Here is a 20,429-nt window from a genome sequence, read left to right on the forward strand (position 1 = left end):
ATTATAGCAAACAATAAAAAAAATCCTTTCTACGCAATAATAACACAGATGTTATACAACAAAATTTGGAGTTAAAACAGATAGAAACAAAACTTGTCAAACAATATTGTCTATGATTATTGACTTTTAAAATAATGTACTATTGAAAACATAATACTGCGCGATAAATATACCTTATATTACCCGATTAACTAAATACAAAATCCTTCAACCTCTAAAGAAACTATTTAAAAAAGTAAATAAAATCACTCAGCTACGTAGATGTAAGCATTGCATAATACTTCACCACTGGATAAAGCGATGACACACGATGAAGATATCATATTTTAATTTACGAAATAATCTTAAATAGAATATTTGAAGTATCCTAAAATAGACATGAATAAAAAAAAAATAATAAGAGAAACGTTTTCATCTTATCTATATCTATAGTATACTATCTATAGTATCTTTACTGTGTGTCACCCGCTTAAATACGTATTTTATAGTTTAATCAATCCGTAGCCACTAGCTGTAGTAAGCAAAAATAGTTAGATTTGACGATAGTCTAGAACTAGATAATTATAGAGAAAAAAAGATAATATAATATGACATTTATTGTTTAATAATTCATGTTTACAACTTTTAAAATGAAGAATCAAGTCTTGTTATACAATTAATAAACAGTTGTTAAAATTAAATTACTTTTATCGATTAAATTAAAAAATATTTAGATAAATGTTATTTTTTTTATATATTTTGTACGAAAACGCCAAACTAATTCTAATTAAAAATTGTGTACAACATAATTCTTAACTATTTAAATGTGTGATTACTAATTATTCACTCCACCGTCTAATAAGAAATAAACGTCTGTTTTCATATTTCATTTACATGAGTACTATTTAAAATGTTTATCGTTGGCTTAACCGGAGGGTTAGCCACTGGAAAGAGTACGGTCCTTTCAATATTTCGGGACAATGGAATAGCTGTAATAGACGCAGATGAAGTAGCCAGAAAAGGTATAACATTTTCCGTCTTTAATATACATAGATTTATATTAAACCGAAATTTTCAATCCACGGAGATTGTCCAAATTTACCTGTGTCAACTTTTCGTACTTTTCCAGTTTTAGAACCAGGTACAAGCGCGTGGAAGGAAGTAAAAAGTTACTTTGGTGGAAATGTGTTATATCCTGATGGAAAAATCAATAGGTTAAAATTAGGAGAAGTGATCTTTGATGATATAGAAAAGCGACGCAAACTAAATGCCATTACTCACCCAAGAATTCAAAGAGCCATGATGATGATGGCATTAAAATATTTCTTTTCTGCTCACAAATATATAGTTATGGAGGTTCCATTACTCTTCGAAACTGGAAAAATGTTGAACTATATGCACAAAATTATCACCGTAATATGGTAATAATATTTTAAAAATACTTTCATTCTTGCTTAAATGCAACATTATTGTTATTTTTACTTCACTAGATTTTACTTTTCCATATCAAATCAAACATTGAATAGTTGTAGCAAAAATTGTAGCAGGGAATTGTGTAACCCTCTTTATACTAAATATCTAAAACCATTTATTTCAAGTTATCAATCTATTTTTTGTAATTTTTATGGCACTATGTAATCAAAGATGAATGTTTAGGGAACTTCGATGGATCAAAAACAAGTATGATCATAATGAAAATGATAACAAAATTTAATTATATTTTCGTTTCAGTGAAGATCATCAACAAATAGAACGACTGTGCAAACGCAATGACTTCTCGGAAAAAGTTGCCATAAAGAGAATCAATACTCAAATGCCATTGGAACAAAAAGTGGCCAATTCACATTTTGTGATAAATAACTCTGGTGATATTGAAAACACAAAAACTCAAACTCTAAGCATAATAAAAGTGTTAAGCCGATCTAAGTTTACTTGGTAAGTAATTCATATATGATCATTTAACATATTGCTACAATTTAGGAGATGGGAGTAATAACGTTAATGTGTGGTTAAATCATCTCCTTATGTGCTAAATTGCATATTGATTAATGGATAGGCGTAACTAAAATTTTATCTGTCAGATTAGAGTGTAATTGGGTTATGGATGTAATTTAGTGTAAAATCAATCAATTCTCAGCCTTTTGGCCTTTAATTATGGTAACAGGGTGTAGTTTATTTCTCCAGTGACAGATATCATAGAGAAGACAAAAAGGAGATGAATTGGTACTGTTGAAAGTGTAAACTGGAATCATATTATATAGAACATAAAATATTTATAGAGCTATTGTGCGCAGTAGATGGCCAATAGAGATTACTTAGACAATATAAGAGATCATATCACTAAAGCTTTATTGTTAGTAATAATGCCTTGTGCTGTTGAAAATTATTATACTAGTATAGTTGTTAAAAAAAATATTTCTTATTAATAGATTGTCATTGATTACAAAAGTTAGAACAATATAGAATGAATATCTGAGCCATAAGAGAGAAATTAGCAGAGCATAAATAAAAAAATAAAGTCACTGTGTTTTTTTAATCAAGTGAGCCTACTACATTAATTCCAGAAGAATTCATATCATATTTGAAAAATAATGGCATATTCTATCAACTATTATTGCTTTAATCTGAAGAGCTGAGAGAACAGTACTAATAATAACAGATACAGTACAATTTTATTTGCTGAGTATAACAATACTCAGGACATTTTCGAGACAGATATGCCACATTTCTTGGTATTAACATATTCTGTTGAGAAAACCCAAATTGTAGTTTACTTTCTGGTATTCTGCCGCCGTCTGGTATTCTGGTATACTTGGTATTGTTGTGTTCCGGTTCGAAGGGTGAGTGAGTTGGTGTAACTACAGGCAACAAGGGACATAACATCTTCGTTCCCAAGGTTGGTGTTGCATTGGCGAAGTAAGGGGTGGTTAATATTTCTAATGTATAGAAAAAAAAAGAAAGAGGAAGTACAATTCGAATAGAGATGTCCAAATTAAAATGCTTACAATAGGCTATTTGACTAGTTTTTAAAATCCATTTTATATTATTTAGTAGAGGTCAAGGAACCCAGTAAAAGTAGTTTTTTTTTTTTATTCTAGTACATATTTTCTGAAAAATATCAAATTAAAAATTCCATATTTAAATAGCGCGCGAAAACGCTACTTTGACAATATGGCGCTGCAATGGGGTCAGTGACGTCACTTTCCTGTATTGTAATCTGTGGCACATATAATCCACATACAGTAGGCAAACGAGGTTAACCAGCAAGTGACGTCATAATTTTTGGATTTTTGAATAAAGTAATTATTATTTTCAACTTTCGTTAATAAATAACCATTTTTAATCTCATAATATATACTGATTACAATAATTGACACTTTATTTTTCGCATCGTCAAATAGCCTATTGACTGCAACTATTCGAAAATAGAAGAGTGGGTAAGATGCCTCGATGGAGGATTCTACAGACATGCGGGATTTGTTGGGTATACCATAATACTTTAGTGTCTTTTGATAAGACTTTTGCATATTAAACTTATTCTAGTAACTATTATATATTATACCTATATCATAATTAGGGATAGGAATGTGGGGTACTTGTTTGTGCAAAGTACTTTTGAATCAATTTGGAAATCTTCTAGTAATCTTCGTCCACAGCTGTGATATGTCTCTATTCATTGTCTGAAACACAAGACATCCATTCACGACACTGCATTAATTCATTTATATAAATAAATAAAATCGTCTTATTAAAATAGTATATTTATGATTCTGTTTTCTTTAAAAAATAATGTAATATGTTAGTAAATAAAATGTTTTCTTTTCCAGGTATTTCCGAGCAATCTTTGGAATAGCTGTGTTATCCATTATGTTTGGAATGACTCATTTAGCTTGTAACTTAATTTATAATAAAACTTCCATTATTTAGAATATAATATGTTGTTTTATTTCTGTTTCTTAACTCCGAAAGATTGAAATTTTGGAAGATGTTGTATTAGAGAAACAAACCTACGCACACTATGAAAATAAAAATATTTGTTGCATATATTGCTAAATATATGTATGATGTACCATATTTTTCATGATGATAATAGTGTCGCGCCCAGCTGCAATGCCGTGTCCTTCTCTATTACACAAACAAGCCATGAACTTTTGTAACAGGTAATGAAACTTGTAAAATATACTTTTCATCTGGAAAGAATCTGGCAGCAGGTGAAGGACGACTCAGATTCTCTTAGACTATATGGTTTTATAAATGTACAATGTACTTTTTAGTAGTAATCATAAAATGTAAGGGCAGTTCCTTAATCTTAATGGGAGCATTCGCCTGTAACAATCTTTAGACACCTAGAATTCACTCACTTATGTAATGCTCGAATCTGAGCTTAAAATTCAGGTAAATGCTCGGGAGCATTTACCTGAATGATTACTTGATTGATCGCCCTAACTTTTCTAATTCCAGATTTATTTTTAATTTGACTTTATTATTTAGTAATAAACAAACAGCCAAGACCGTATGACCGTATATTTATCTATAAATATGCTTACTTACTATAATTTTAATAAACCTTATAGTTTTTCAAAGACTATTTATTCCAAAAAAAATTACAATTTAGTAAATATAGGTATAACCATTGCCAATATTATAAATTAATTTACTTTTGTTTGATTGGTTAGAATATTAAGAGTGGAATTACTTAAAAACATTCTTGCACGTGTCCACCAATTTAATGGTTTTATAGTTTTGGTAACGGCCACATGTTTTCTGAAATTATCATCGTCACTTGTTGACGGCGAGGTGTTGTTGAAAATGATATCGGTTAAGCTAATGTCAGTTGTAGTGCTATTTTGCAGTACGAAATCTCCTTTTATCACATCATAACTATAAGATCCAAATATTGCCCTGAAAAATCCCAAAAAAGAATAAATTACTTTCATTATTGTTAAACAGAAACGCTTTCAGTCCAGAGGAAAAATAAATGTTACTTTCAATGAGGATTATTTAGAGTGGATGTATTGTTGGAAAGTAATACGGTTTGCGATAAGTTTATTTAAATGTAGGTATAAAGGTAAAGTAATAAATGTATAATATTAAATTTCAGAAGCTTTAAGAAGTTTTACGAAATTAACGACATTATTACTATATGTAGGTACTTGTTACATGATCAGTGAGTATCATTTTTAGGATTCTTTATCTCGAAATAATTATATAAACGAATATTTATGTAATTATTTAGACTTTTCCGTTGTTCCAAGGATGAAATACCCTGAACCGTAAAAAATGGTCCAGTGATATTTAACATAAATGCTATAGTAGGTAAATGGTAGAAATATATTTTAAATCGTGACTATATATTATATCTTGTGTTTATTATAATAGGAGGGGAAGGAACATATTATGTGGTCTGTACGATACCATGGATGTTTGTATGACCTATTACATATTAGAAAAAGAAATTTATAAGAAATAAAGATTAATAAAAAAATACTCTGAGAACATATTTTAAGTAAAATCGAAAATATATTTAAAAGTAATATAAGAAACAAATTACTTACGGCTTCACGTTTGGTTCAACCACGTAACGAGGAAGTTTTAACTGATCCGCGCTAAGTAAACAAAATATAAATTATTTTTGGATTGTCTTTATTTATCTATTAAGGTAAGTATGATTATTGAATTAAAATTTTACAAAATGATGCTTGCTATATACTCATATTCAATGACAAGTAAACACGATGAAGAATTATGTGGCAAAAAGAGCAGCAAGCAAGAAGAGGAAAGCGCTTATATCTTAAGAATTTATCAGAAGATATTTTGATTGTAAAATAGAACGGTCAGCAAGACTGGAGAAAATTAAAATATTTCACAAATCGATCGAAAGTATAAAAATGAAATAAAACTGTGATTTGAATTAATATATAAAAGAAATAGTAAAAACCGTAGATACTTGTTCTATGATAATTCTATGATAATATATTCATTACCCGATCGAAATATTTTAAATAATCATGGATCATTCAGGCCACAATACGTCCATGGCCTGAAGTCGTTTTGTTATAGGCATTAATGTTTAATAGATAAGTACCTACTGTAAGTGTAGTAATCTCAAATCATTAAAAAAGTACTAAAAATGTTAATGTCTTTAACTTTAATAACTAAATCACTTTAATAAATCTTAAGGTAATAACCAGTTTAATATTATTTATATATATATATATATATAGGTAATAGACTTATTCCCGTTTCATGAGTAATATATTCCCTACAAGATATTAACCTAAGAATATTAAATTTAATTACATTTTATAATAAGTATGTGTAGTATAGGTATTAGGTAGAATAGTAAAAATATGTAAGTACAAAAAAAAACTTACTGGTAAAAATAAATGGTAATATAAAGTATAACATAGCGAAACAACATTTTGGTTAGTGTAACTACACCTACAATCTCGATAAGAATAAATAAAAACGTAATATTTATTTGTACTGAGCTCATAAAATTTACTTACCTATATTGTGTGATATACAGTGACTGGCTTATTTAGAGAATGGCTCGTGAAATCTCTCAGCTATTAACTTCTATTTAAAAATATATTACTTTTTCATAATTTATATAGAGTAGGACAGTAGCAGGTACTTAATTGCAGAAATAACTAAATAATTTATAAGTACCTACTTAAAATTATCCAATACTCCGAGTAGACGATATATATATATATATCTGCACATTATTAGCAAATAACTAAAGTTAGTGTAGTCAATGAAAACAAAACATACGTATTATAAACACTTTAATAACAATACATTTTATAAACTCTGAAATAATCTGATACAATTAGATAGTTTCATAACGATATTTATTATTTTTTTCATTTTTGTGATCTCCGGTGAATGGTTATGCCAAGTGGGCGGGATGTAGGGGGTGGGCGGGTCTTGCTATCGTTACCTCAGCCCTCCTCATGAACCCTCTACACTTCAATTCGTCGTGGAGTGTATTTCCATCACAGCAACAGTGACGATCGGAGTGCAATAATGAGTGATAATATAAATAATATGTTATAGGTAAAAACCTAAAAAGATAATAAGTATTTTATAAAAATGGATAGTGCCAATGAAAGCCACAGCGCGTCTCTGGAGACAAACACCAGTTCCATAACCTTAAATGGATCTCCCACTTCGGGGAACAGCTCTGATATGTTTCTGTACGATGATTCTTCAATGTCAGATGGTAGTCTATATGCCAGTGACCAAGAAAATCTTTCGGTTCCGAGAAGAAGGTGAGCTTTTTAATATTACACTCTTAATAAATAAAAAATCGCATGTGACAATATTTTTAATATAAGTATATATTATATTTTAAACTAAAGTAATTATTATAAAAGCTAGCGTAAAATTGTAATACTTACGTCGACGCGAAAATTCATGAAAATTTAATTTCAAGTCATGACATTTAATTTGTTATTCTAGACTAGTCTTCATTAATAATACATACATATTGGAGATTGCGGTGTTTTATGCAATATATATATATTAAGTATTAATATAATTTATATTTATTAGTAAGTAACTATCGTAAACGTCATTCAAAATGTATGTATTTGAATATTATAGCTATGCGAAGTAAATGTATTGTTTGATGGTTTTCTTGTAATATAAAAAGTTTTATAACATAATAATTAACTGAATTAATATATTTCATAGCCTTTAGTGTTCCATGTACTCACTTATTGAAATAAGAGTGTTTTTTTAAATGGAAAATGGAACAGCTGAGCAAAATCTTATCAGTATCTTGTTATAAAATAATACTAAATCAATATGCGACATCTATTCGAACATATTTTGCATCTAACATATTCGAATGTATAATATAATATCCTAAATATTTTTGTACCTAAACAATCACAACCATGACTATATTATTGGCAGATAAATTACAGCTGCAGATATTGTAAAAATATTTTAACAAATGTTTATTTTAAGATCGGAATATCGGAGACTGCATAAACGTCGCATGCGCTGTCCACAACAGCAGATTCAACAAAGACAAGCGGCAAACCTGCGCGAGCGTCGCCGTATGCAGTCAATCAATGACGCTTTCGAAGGCTTACGGGCACATATTCCGACATTACCTTATGAAAAACGACTCTCAAAAGTGGATACTCTGAAATTAGCCATAGGATATATAAGTTTTCTTGGTGAATTGGTAAGATAATTTGAAACTTATAATTGATATTAGATAAAACAGTATTCGGTATTCAGTATTAATAATAAGACAATAAGGAATTCCAACACCAAAATAAATTAAGGATAAAATTTTAATATCTAATTATTGTTCTTATGAAATATTTGAAAAAGTATCTAATGTATATGCACAGTTAAGCAAACATTTTCATAGTATCAGTTTAAAAAAAGCGTATTATAAAACGTGCTTTTAATTGCTTTAATAACTCTGAACTTATTTTCATCCACTTTAAGCATATAATAGTAGGCTTGTGGAGACTGTTATTTGTAGCAATTAAAAAAATCGATGTTAAGTCCATGCGTTACGGCTGGCATAAGGGTTCATATTGATTGTGATTGCCATATAATTATTACTTGTTAGCTATGATAATAGCGCTGTGTTTCAGAAAATACTATTTATAATACTTTTATTCGAACAGGTACGCGCAGATAGAAGTGGGCCAGATACAATGCTCTCAGGAGTTACCAACAACCAAAACACGGGTCACGAACAAAAGAAAATTATCATAAGAGGTAATAATTAGCTTTTTTATTTTATATTTTTTAATTCATACTTTCATTAAAATTGGGCTGAAAGTCCATTAAAATTTGAGACTCAAACAACGAATCATCTCATTCAGCGAAAAAATATGTTCAAAATGCTCGATGGTCGGTGAAGTTTTAACCCGTCTTAAACTGTTTTATAAAAAATATTTTTCTATTACATTAAATGCATTTGGTGTTTGGGCCTAACAAATAAAATTTGACTAAATACCGAAATTATTGGTTAATTACGTTAGGAACATATAAACTTATTAAAAATTACTAAATTTGTCTAAGATTACGATTATATTTGATAGTGAGTAGGGCCTATACTGGAGAACTCTGTTATAATAATTAGTATGTAAATAGTTAATCTTAATAGTGATAACAAAACAGTTGTATGGATTTACAATTGAGATAAAATCATCTTCCCATGAATTCTGCCACATGTGTATTCCGCCAACCCGCATTGGAATATGCTCCAAACCTTCTCCTCAAAGGGAGAGGAGGCCTTTAGCCCAGCAGTGGGAAATTTACAGGCTGCTAATGCTAATACATCTTCCCATTTTGCATATGTATATAATTGCTACACATTCAACCAAATAATATTAATATAATGAGGCAAATTATAGCATCGAATACGCTAAACGTAGGTGACACTCCTAAATGCCCACAGCTAGGCAGAGGCTTTTGCAGTAATAATACTTGTGGACAACGCTGTCGATTTATACCAATAGATACATCTCATAGAATTGCCGACACAGTCGGATGAAGCATGAAGGTTTTCACGCGATCTATATCTTTTACGCTGAGCAGGAGATGAATTATAGGCCCAAATTGCTTATGAAAATTCAGTGAATCTTACCCGAATTTGAACCCTTTTATATAATTTATAGCGTACGTACGTATTTATATAATATCCAAGTATTTTATATAATAATCATAAGCTGGCTATGTATTTTTTTCATATCCATAAAAATATGTTTATCCAAATTTATATAAATCATTATATCGTATTATGTACAATTATACCACAGTGATATTTTATGTGTATATGTACAATATTATTTATACCTATGTATACATGCATGTCCCTCTTTCTGTAATTTACACATTTAGTCAGTCACGTCTGTTAACCGACTAGAATATACTTATTATATAAAATCTTAAGTCTTTTTCTTCAGATTTTTTTCCTATGTGGCTTTTACATTATAAAAGTTCATAATGACGTATCTACAGACCTTTAACTTTTTATTTATGCAATCTTCATTTTTATATAAACATATTTCATTATTACTATGTTTTACATTTGTCACAAATGATTATGAACATGATTAAAGTTTATTTTAATATGTAATTTTTGATTTATTAACGATTTATAAACGCTCTTTACATTTAAGTTAAGCCGAAGCGTGGGATTAACAAATACCTACTTGCAGAAATAAATAAGTAAGTAATTTCGTTCTGTAAAATATTCTCATAATTTCTTCAGTAATTTTTGTTGATTATTAAACATTAAAATATGCAACGTAAAATATTTTCTCCGTCCATACACAACCTATCAGATTATTTATAAAATATTTATGCTTTCATATGATTTGTACTATATAATATAAAGTATTAAAAATTAGTTAACATATGTAAATTAATAGATAAACGAAAAATGACAATATATAATTAATAAGACGTCTATACGTACCTATAGTCAATCCGATTTATGATTATTTTACTGCTTCATTGGTCTAATGGTAAAGCTTATAAGGCTGTAAATCCCGAGACCTTAGACTCGAATCCCAATACAAAAAATTATGGGTTTACGGTTCAGAAATTCTTATGGGATTGGCACTAACATCCGTTAGTCCAACGCCTGAACTCCGGTCATGTCAAATTGCTATCTTATCGGATTACGAGAGGAAGTAGAAAGTTCCTACACCTATTGCGTTTGCGCACACACTTGAGGGCTGTAATATGCGTATTTGTCTATTATCTGTTAAAGGCTACCAATAAGGTACCTTAAAATATTTCTTTTATTTTAATTTTGTCCAATTTGGTGGTCAAAATACAATTATCGAAAAATATGTCAATTGCCTTAACTTATAGTTTATATAATATTAGGTATATTTAATACCGGAAAGTTGGTTTTCAAATAAACATTTGAAATTATACTAAATTAGTCAAATTATGTGGTCCTTTTTAATGTCTCTTTATCTTTACTAACGAATCACTACTGTCGATATTCATTTATATCTAAATTATAATTCAATAATTCGTCACAATAATTAAAAATCTAAAATCGCACTGTACTCCCCTACTGGTGGATCAGTCAGTGCCAGGCCCCGACCCCGGGTTAATTTTTGTTTATGCACCTTTCGACGATCGATACCTACTACATTATTGCAACATTAGTTCAACTATTCATACCAGATAACTATTTATACTTATTATAATTGCTACCGTCCGACTTATCATGGATACGAATTAGTTTTAAATCCATGCTCGTCCATTTCTGAAATAGTGATATAACAATAACATTATAAAGCAATCAGCGCATGGGTCTTAACCCTGTTTTTTCGTCAGCTATACTTACACCCAGTTTTTCATGCGTTGTATGAATTATATCTTAGCTCCCCCAAGTGGTATTTGGTTGTCAACTTTCGCAAAAGTAGTAAAAAATAAGTAAGCATAAACATGTCGCATTTACGATAATTGGATGACTCGTTTAATTTAATACCTAAATTTAAATTCTTTGCAATGTTACATAATAATAATCATATTTTCCTGACCGATTTTCTGCTACAACGGACAATGACAAATTAAATGAGGTGCACAGGGCATAATTATACGCATAAATACTTAGTACGCAAGTGAGTGCTCAAACACAGTTACACTCTCTATTCCCTAACTCTCAGAATCCGATAGAACGGCATAAAAAATAAAAAAGATAATATATAAAGATAATAATAAGAGAATATAGTTTTGATACTAAATTATTAAGAACCGATTTATTAGGAATAGATATTAAATTATTAAGAGCGCGTAATTTTGCATAATCATTTATTCGATTAGAACAAAACGTTGCGTGTTACAACTGTTATCATTCAATCGATGGTCCAGTCCAGGTGTCATCACACCATATTTCCCACGGTGCATCGCGTGACGATTGCGAACCATGGAAGAGAACACCATAATAGTTTCATTATATTTTCTCATATTATCCTACGTAATGATGCGCTTGTGGGAAGCTTGTTTAATAATAACACACTATCTCTCTATTACCTAAATATCTATAAAATACTTATAGTTTAATATATTTGAAATTTTATAAACATTAAACTCCCCAATATGTTGTAGACCATTTTTCCCGCTAATTCGTGCCTCTATCATTTTGAGTACATTAGGAGAAAAATAAACAAGGGTGTCTATAGTATTGCATTTGCGAATCACACCATAGCAAATTGAGAGTTGGCACTTTATAAATAGGGAGGCGGAGTGTATTAGAAAACCATTAGACATCTCCCCCAATGCTTTTAGTACTTAAATTATAATACTGTTATGTGAACACTTAAGCGAGCGTAAAAACAGAAAACTAAGTACTTTAAAACTGATAGTATTATATGCAATAAAATATTTTCTTTTGACCTGTTGATCCTATATTTATTAAAGTATTTTTAGTCAGTCAAACCCTTTTATATTTATTAGAAAATATAAAATGGCATTAAAACGGAAAAAGATTAAGCGATTTAAGGAAAGTATATTATGTAATATATTTTTCAATTAATACTTTACACCTTATCGAAATGGAATGGTAGGATTTACATAAGGATTATCGCGCACGTGCGCCAACCCCTGCGTGACCTCTTCAACTTTTGTTTACTGTGTGTTGTTCAAAAATGAAAAACGTTGCTATTGTAATTACGAAAAAAACTCTTTTAAAATACCTACATAAAAAGACCGGCTTGAAATAAAAAGTATAAATTCGAAAAAAAATATATTAGAAAAAAAGGAGTAAATGTAACGATATAATCTGTTACTATAATTTTGTAATTAATCATTATTTCAATTTTGTTATATTTATATTCGTAACTTAATAATATTATTGACTTAAATTTATAAAATGCCAATTAAAATTTTATTGGCTCGTCAAATTTTCGATGCAACCGGCGTGCCTACTGTGGAAGTTGATATGGTGACGGAATTGGGACTATTTCGAGTAGGTGTTCCATCAACAGACCAAAAGAAAATTGCGGAAGCAGTACAACTACGTGATAATAATCCCTCTGAATTTTTTGGCATGGGAGTGACTAAAGCAGTAAAAAATATCAATACTATCATCGCTCCCGAGCTCATTAAACAAAATCTTGAAGTAACAATGCAAAAAGAAATCGATCAATTTATGATAGCCCTCGATGGGACTGAAAACAAATCAAGACTTGGTGCAAATGCTATCATGTGTGTTTCTCTAGTAATCGCTAAAGCAGGTGCTGCTAAAAAAGGTGTCCCTCTTTATCGACACATATCAGACATGGCCGGCGTTGCTAGTATAATTTTACCAGTGCCACATTTCACAATATTAACGGGTGGTATTTTAAGTAGCAATGGATTACCGTTTCAAGAATATCTTATTTTACCAACTGGAGCGGCATCCTTCGCAGAAGCAATGCGTATAGGAAGCGAAATATATCGATACGTTAAAAATAGTATAGTATCAAAATATGGTGTCGAAGCTTCATACGTGAGTGACTCAGGTGGTTTTGCTATTCCATTAGAAAGTCATAGAGATGCGTTAGTATTTTTAACGGATGTTATAAAGCAATGTGGATACATTGGCAAGGCGGAAATTGGAATAAACGCTGCAGCTACAGATTTATATAAAGACGGAGCGTATGATGTAGAATTTAAAAATCCTAATTCAAATCCCCAAGATTATATGTCATCTGACAAACTAGCTGAAGTATACTTAGACAACATTAAGGAGTTTCCAGTATGCTCCATTGAAGATGGTTTCGAATTTGATGATTGGGCGGCATGGTCTACTCTTACGGCACGTACTCAGAGTCAACTTTTTGGTAACGACTTAACTCAAACTAGCCTACGGAGAATTGGATTAGCCGTAGAGAAAAAGGCCGGTAATACTATAGCTCTCAGAATAAATCAAGCCGGTACCCTTACTGAAGTAATTGAAGCGTATAAAATGCTGAAATCTAATGGATTTGGCATCGTCGTTTCTGATAGATGGGGAGATACAGATGATTTGTTTATAGCTGATTTAGTAGTAGGTTTATCAGCAGGACAGTTGAAGTGCGGTGCTCCAGCAAGATGTGAGCGCGTAAGTAAATATAACCAAATTATTAGAATTGAAGAAGAGTTAGGTGCATTATCTAAATACGCTGGTAAAAATTATCGCGGTCAAGTTTAAAAATATGCTATGTACTCTAATTTTTAAATAAACAATACAATAATCGTTTTAATTATTTGTGTATAGAATACTAAATGACTATACTCAGGCTATTGTTATAAAAAAATTGCTACATATTTAAGCAAATACTACTGCTGGACAAGTTCTACTGCAATGATCCACTGTGGGTTGATATATTTTAACTGACCAATATCACCGAATGTGTAAAAGTAAAATAGTTTACGCCTTAATCTTATCGACATTGATTACTTCTATTATATTTGACGGTACGCTAGAAGCCTATAGATATATGAGTACAGTATGCCGGGGAACTCTATAATAATAATTTAATATATTATAAGAAATTCGCATTTAAACAAGATTGATAATTCAATATTGATAAAAGTACACAGAGCAAAACTAGATTTATAATTTTATAAACAAAAGTTAAATGACATATGGCTACTTCTAAATGTATGTATGTACCTAGTTAATTTTGTGTACTTAGTGTGATTAATATCTACGTGACTAAATTGTAAACTTACCTTAAAAATGGTTATAAGAGTTATAAACATGACAAGTGTTCAAATTACCGGAAATACTAAGTATGTATTATTTGTGTGAGTTATAATTTATGTAATCTTAACAAGTGAGGACTATAGATGGATAGTAAATTTTTTCTGCAATTGCATTTAATTATTTTGTATAGCGGCTGACCATACTTTGCTTTTTTGAGTAGAGAAGTTTAATTCTATCATATATAAAAGGATTTAAAGCATTGTTTGTGTTTCGAAATATATGTATATACTGTATATAATGTTACTATATATTGTAAAACGATTGAGAAGTATTATTTAAATTTCGACGAACAATTTATTGCACCTTGTGTCATGTGTAAAAATGCATGTTATCATAAAATAATCGAATGGCACAGGTCAGCCCCATCGGTGGTTGTAAACACTGGGGCTAAGGGCTATAACAGCGCGCACGTGCACCACCCTCTAACAATCGCACCCCATTTTACCACATTTGCAAAGTTTAGTTAGCCCCCGGGGATTGTATTCACTATCTTCGGAATAATTGTTAATAAATAAAACTTAAGTTTACGCTCGCTTAGGGCTCGTAAGCGTTGAGCGTTGTTAATTAATAACATAAAGAGAAGAATGACCCTATTCAATAGCAATCCAAAATCTATTTACTAACCATTATAATATATTTATAGACCTACTTACAAATATTTTTTGTCAAATCTTCGTAGATTGTGTATTTTGATTCATTATACGAGTAAGTATTTATTGATTCATTTATTTGCACAAACTAATCAGTCTTCCAGTAAACTTAAAATTCCAGTTTTTAAATTGATTGTAAAATAAAATAAAATGTTTATAAACTATAATAAATTAGTACTATAATTTAATTGGACATTTGTTGAGGATTTCGTTTTTATGATAATAAGTCTTGGTGCCTCATTTAATAATGGTCTCTCAAGGATAAACTCAAACTCCATGGACTTACACTCCTCCGGATTTATTTACCCTATCATTAGTATACTTAAAGGTTCATACCGTTACTTTTTAGTAGGAAATAAATATTTTCAAGATATTTCATTAAAAAATAACTTAGGTACTACAGGTTCTTCTCAGACCTTTGTGTTGTCTTTCTATACCGATGGTAGTCAAATTTTGACTATCATGTAAGTGTAATGCTCTTCCTGAATAAAAACGTAAATATTTTGAATTGATTGTCAAATGTGATTAAATTTCACAGTGTGAATAATTATTCTAAATTTCTTACTAATTCTAATTATACCGCCAATTTAGGAATTATTAGAAATAAAGAAGATTTATTGTTAGTCTTATCGCTTAAGGAATAGGTACCTATTTATTAGATATATTTATGAAGAATGGATAACACAGTTTCAAATTCTTCATCGTTGTCTTATATTTTACTCTCTTATAAGATAATATAAATAAAAAAAAATCTTGTAGATTGATTGTAGGTATTCTTTAATTAAACGAGAAAACAATCGAAATACAATAAATATTAATTTTTGCTTTGAAACTTCATCGTTTATCTGTTAGTATACTTTTATTTATATTGAGTTTATAATTTAAGAACATCTTTAACTTTAAAATTTTACGTCGGTTAATAATAATTAGCTTGATATACCGTAACTTATTAATTATTATGATACAGTGTTCATTTATATTTTTTATTTTTAGTTACATTTATTTTAAAAAATAGTTGTTTCAATTATTATTATTTTCTTATATTTTTAATGTTATCTATTTATTCTTATGGTCGACACCTATTCATACCTACATATATATGTTTACACACTTGCTGTAATATTAACAGAATAGATTATTTGACTTAATTTTTCAGGCAGTAACTTTCAAGCGCATTCGTTGTCGTGGTCTCGTCGCGGCGAGCGACCCCCGGGAGGGACACTGCACGCTAAAATATGGGTGCCCGAAGATCCTAGAATGTTTAATAGATCTACCAATGTAATAGAAAAGGAAGAACTAAGATAAAATGAAATTTGAAATTTAAGTATTGATTAAGTAATGATCTCATTGTTGTAATTCGTATATTCGTATTCCTACCAAAAGGCTCGGAAGTTTCATAATAAAATAGTCAATTATATTAACCAACCAAGCCATTCCTATAATGTTTAAGTAATATATGCCTAGTCATACATGTACATTCAACTCCTTTAAGACACTTTTTGTTATGTAGTTAATGATTGCTACCAGGAAGGAGGTATTTTGATTTGATAATTATAGAAGGTAGGTTATCAGGGTGGCGGCGAAAATGACGAAACGTTATATAAAGAAACACTTGTAATGCTCGTTAGAACGGTTACAATACCAATGCCCGATATATTTCAACTGGATATGTTTATACTAAAACGTCTTAATTTAGTACTAAATTCACAAACTAAAAGATAATATTAAACATTGTTTATCTTAATTATATTAAATATTATTTACGGACAAATATGATTTATTATTAAAGATTAATATATTACACCGGAAGTTAATAAGCAGCAGAGATTATACCTAGCCAGATCAGTAAAATAAGATTCTAGTAGCATAATCCTTACATTATACATAATAAAACAAAATTATTATAGCATTAATTAATCGACATAATTTGAGAAAATATAAATAACAATATGCACTATTTATTAATTGCGCCGGAAGCTGACAAGCGGAAGGCGCCATTAATGAATAGAATAATATATAATAAAATGTTCCAAGTATAAAGAAATATGAATCAACTATTCATTTGATTATGAAATTACTAATTAAATTGTAGAACAAAAGTTTTAATCTATACTTATTAAATAATCATCAAGATGTACCCGAACTAGTCGTATATGTAGAGCCGGAAGTGTTAATTGATAACATAATATATAGATTGTATTAATCATTTTATATAAGATCTTTTCACTCACTAAGGAGAGCCTAACATTAAATGTTAAAAACAAAGGTAATTATGTAATTGCATTTGCATTTTTTTTTGTTGTCTTTACTCCTTAGAGTATTTTAGTTGGGTTCAGTTATCGTATCGCGCACACTAAGAACGAACTACTTAAGACATCTTGTAATCACGAGCGTCACTATCGCTCAAGATTAAATATAAATGAATGCCGATAATTTATCGTTAAGGGTCTTCGTGATGGATAGATCTATGTATTTTCGAATCTACGTAGGTATTAAACAAAATCTAGTCAACGGCCGCAGCATGAAATTCATTCAAAACATTTTTACGGCCATTACCAGTTCATCACTTTATTATAAAATAAGTACCTATCTCCTTCTTTTATAAAGATTTTTAGTGCCATAAGGTTTCAAAAGCGATTTTTCATTAAAAATAGATATAAATTCATACGTACTGAATATTACTCTAATACAAAGGGTAAAGTCTAGACTAAATAGAAAAATAGTACAGTGCTTCTGTTGTCAGCGTTCACTAGCCATTTTGTACAATAATTTACAAAGTTATCTATAACTATTAACGACCAAGAAAAATGTTAAGAATTTATGTATACAATCGATACAATCAAATTAAATACGTTATGATAAATATTAATGTGACATTTGCATGACCCAGGTTGTAAACCAACCTTAGCTTATTAAATAAAGGATCAATAAAAAAGCATTTACGTCTGTTCTTTCAAGTTTTTTTTTCTTTAGAGTGCTCTTTTTGATCTGACAAGCATAGATAGTGTCTATACTTACTGGAAAAGCGAACCGCCGAGGCCAGATGGCGAAATTCCCACCGGGTATTTCGACTGGAGTAAGATATTTATACAAGTTTAGACTCCTGAGTGTTGCTCAAAATTACATTAACATATTGGTGTCTTTACTAAAAACTAATCCACAATTTTGTTTATCTGTATATTTCTTATAAAAGCAGAGTTTTTATGTAAGGGTAGAATAAAACTATAAATGTACATTTTTAATTTTAAGGGAATTAGTATTATGTTTTAGATGTAGACACTACGAAAAAGCATAAAGAAATCGTTAAATTTGATTAAAATTGGTAATTACTTTTTTTCCTATATTCCCATAACTTTCTTAAATTGGTCGTTTTGAAAAAACAAATTTAAACCTAATTTTTATTCGAGTTAAACAATTGTCAAAATTAATAATATAAAAAAATATTTCGTTTTAACGTGGAACCCTAAAGCGTGAGTGAGCTGAAAATTGGAGGCTTTGGGCGGTACTGGATCAATAAGAGGGAAAGATGCGGATTGGCTGCAGGTGTTCGTTCTCACCGCCCTTCGCATACAAACTCTGCCAGTAATAAAGATACTTTTTCTAAAAAAAAGAGCACACTTTTCCTACTTTACAATTATTGTCCTCGGCTTTAGGTCTGTAATTACGGTTAAATTATGATATTTTTTTATTTAGTTTGTAAAATAATAGTACCTAACGGTACGTTAATTTTTGAAATTATATCATAAATATAATTAGACATATGATGAGAAATTTATTGTGAGTACAGACAAATTGTAAAATAGGAGTATGTGGTAACTTAAATATAAGTTAATTAAAACTATAATATAAAATGTTATTTTTAAATTCTAATTATCTAACACTGCACACTAGAATTATATAGTAAATTAATAAACTGTGAGAATGAGTTTTTTTTCCATTGCATAGGATTTATTTATTTATATAAAGTAATATAGTATAGGGAGCCAAATAAAAACAAAACTGTTTTTTATATTTATTCTTCCAACAATTTCTCATTTTTGACAAATTCATAGGTATAATTTGAATCATGGAAACATCATACACTAAAGGCTACAGTGGATTGCTGTGGTAAGAAATGTCCCAAATTATATTTTATTAAGCATTGAATATAATGATTAAGTCCATTTAATAACTTCACATTCCGGTCTTAACCATTGAACAACTATTAAAATTAAATATTTATTAACCTGCAGTATTCCAAATATATACATTATACATTTATCACTAAAGTGTCACTCAAAACTATACGAAGTATAAACTAGCCTTTGCAAGTGGCTTAAAGCATACCCTTTCTATTAATTACAATGATAAACACTAATTCAAATCCCCAAAAGAACTTAATTTATAAATGAAGATAACAAACTCATTATAGTATATATTAATAAAAATGTATTTGGTCAATTATATTAAAATAATCAACTTTTATTCAGACAAATGACTTTATTCAGGTTAAATAATTTTATCTTTTCGGCCAAGGGCGAAAGAGCACGTCCAAAAAATATAAAAAATAATAATAGTGTACTAAAGACAAATATTCTCAAATAATTATGACAAAAAAAAAACAATTTAATAATCTACTTTAAGCCTTCCCATTTTCATTATATTAGAGGAGTATTAACATTTATAATATAATTTATGAAAAAATAAATAAATTCATGAATATTATGATGAATTCGACCAATACCTAATGGTTGTTTTAAGTTCAACAAATTGTTGTAATTTTATGTTATATACAATACATAGAATGTATTCATTACCTATTGTTTGATATTCAATGTTTTAAAACAAGTGGAACTTTAATTGAATTATTTTGCATTAATTCACAATGCTAATGAGGCAATTTGCTTAATTACATTAAACATAGCACACCTTATTAGGCAGGTTTTATCCAAAATAGTTATTATATATCCAAAGATAATTTAATATTTTCATAAATTTAATGTAATAACCTACTTTAATTTGATTATTAATTTATAGACAAATTTTGAATATTTCATTTATTGTCATGAAAGTAGCCATAATAT

General features: G+C 29.4%; 2 protein-coding genes and 1 long non-coding RNA gene across 3 annotated transcripts; 2 read left to right on the forward strand and 1 right to left on the reverse strand.

Annotated features, from left to right (window-relative positions):
• Positions 1 to 608: 608 nt before the first annotated feature.
• LOC113401592 (dephospho-CoA kinase) lies at positions 609 to 3,913 on the forward strand. The gene is made up of 4 exons (XM_026641569.2): positions 609 to 1,001; positions 1,109 to 1,400; positions 1,711 to 1,914; positions 3,807 to 3,913. Exons 1-4 carry the CDS (start codon positions 890 to 892, stop codon positions 3,904 to 3,906), a joined length of 708 nt encoding a protein of 235 aa, XP_026497354.2. The 5' UTR covers positions 609 to 889; the 3' UTR covers positions 3,907 to 3,913.
• A 713-nt stretch (positions 3,914 to 4,626) lies between these two features.
• LOC135194679 (uncharacterized) lies at positions 4,627 to 6,447 on the reverse strand. Its single transcript, XR_010309906.1, has 3 exons — positions 6,354 to 6,447; positions 5,535 to 5,585; positions 4,627 to 4,881 (listed from the first exon to the last, which is right to left on the reverse strand). It is a non-coding gene; the product is annotated as an uncharacterized LOC135194679 (long non-coding RNA).
• Positions 6,448 to 6,998: 551 nt separating this feature from the next.
• Positions 6,999 to 14,196, forward strand: LOC113401565 (enolase-like). Its single transcript, XM_026641523.2, has 4 exons — positions 6,999 to 7,256; positions 7,960 to 8,182; positions 8,640 to 8,731; positions 12,877 to 14,196. Exons 1-4 carry the CDS (start codon positions 7,078 to 7,080, stop codon positions 14,156 to 14,158), a joined length of 1,776 nt encoding a protein of 591 aa, XP_026497308.2. The 5' UTR covers positions 6,999 to 7,077; the 3' UTR covers positions 14,159 to 14,196.
• Positions 14,197 to 20,429: the final 6,233 nt, after the last annotated feature.

The sequence above is a fragment of the Vanessa tameamea genome, chromosome Z (genome assembly GCF_037043105.1).
Source record: "Vanessa tameamea isolate UH-Manoa-2023 chromosome Z, ilVanTame1 primary haplotype, whole genome shotgun sequence".
Taxonomy (NCBI): Eukaryota; Metazoa; Arthropoda; class Insecta; order Lepidoptera; family Nymphalidae; genus Vanessa; species Vanessa tameamea.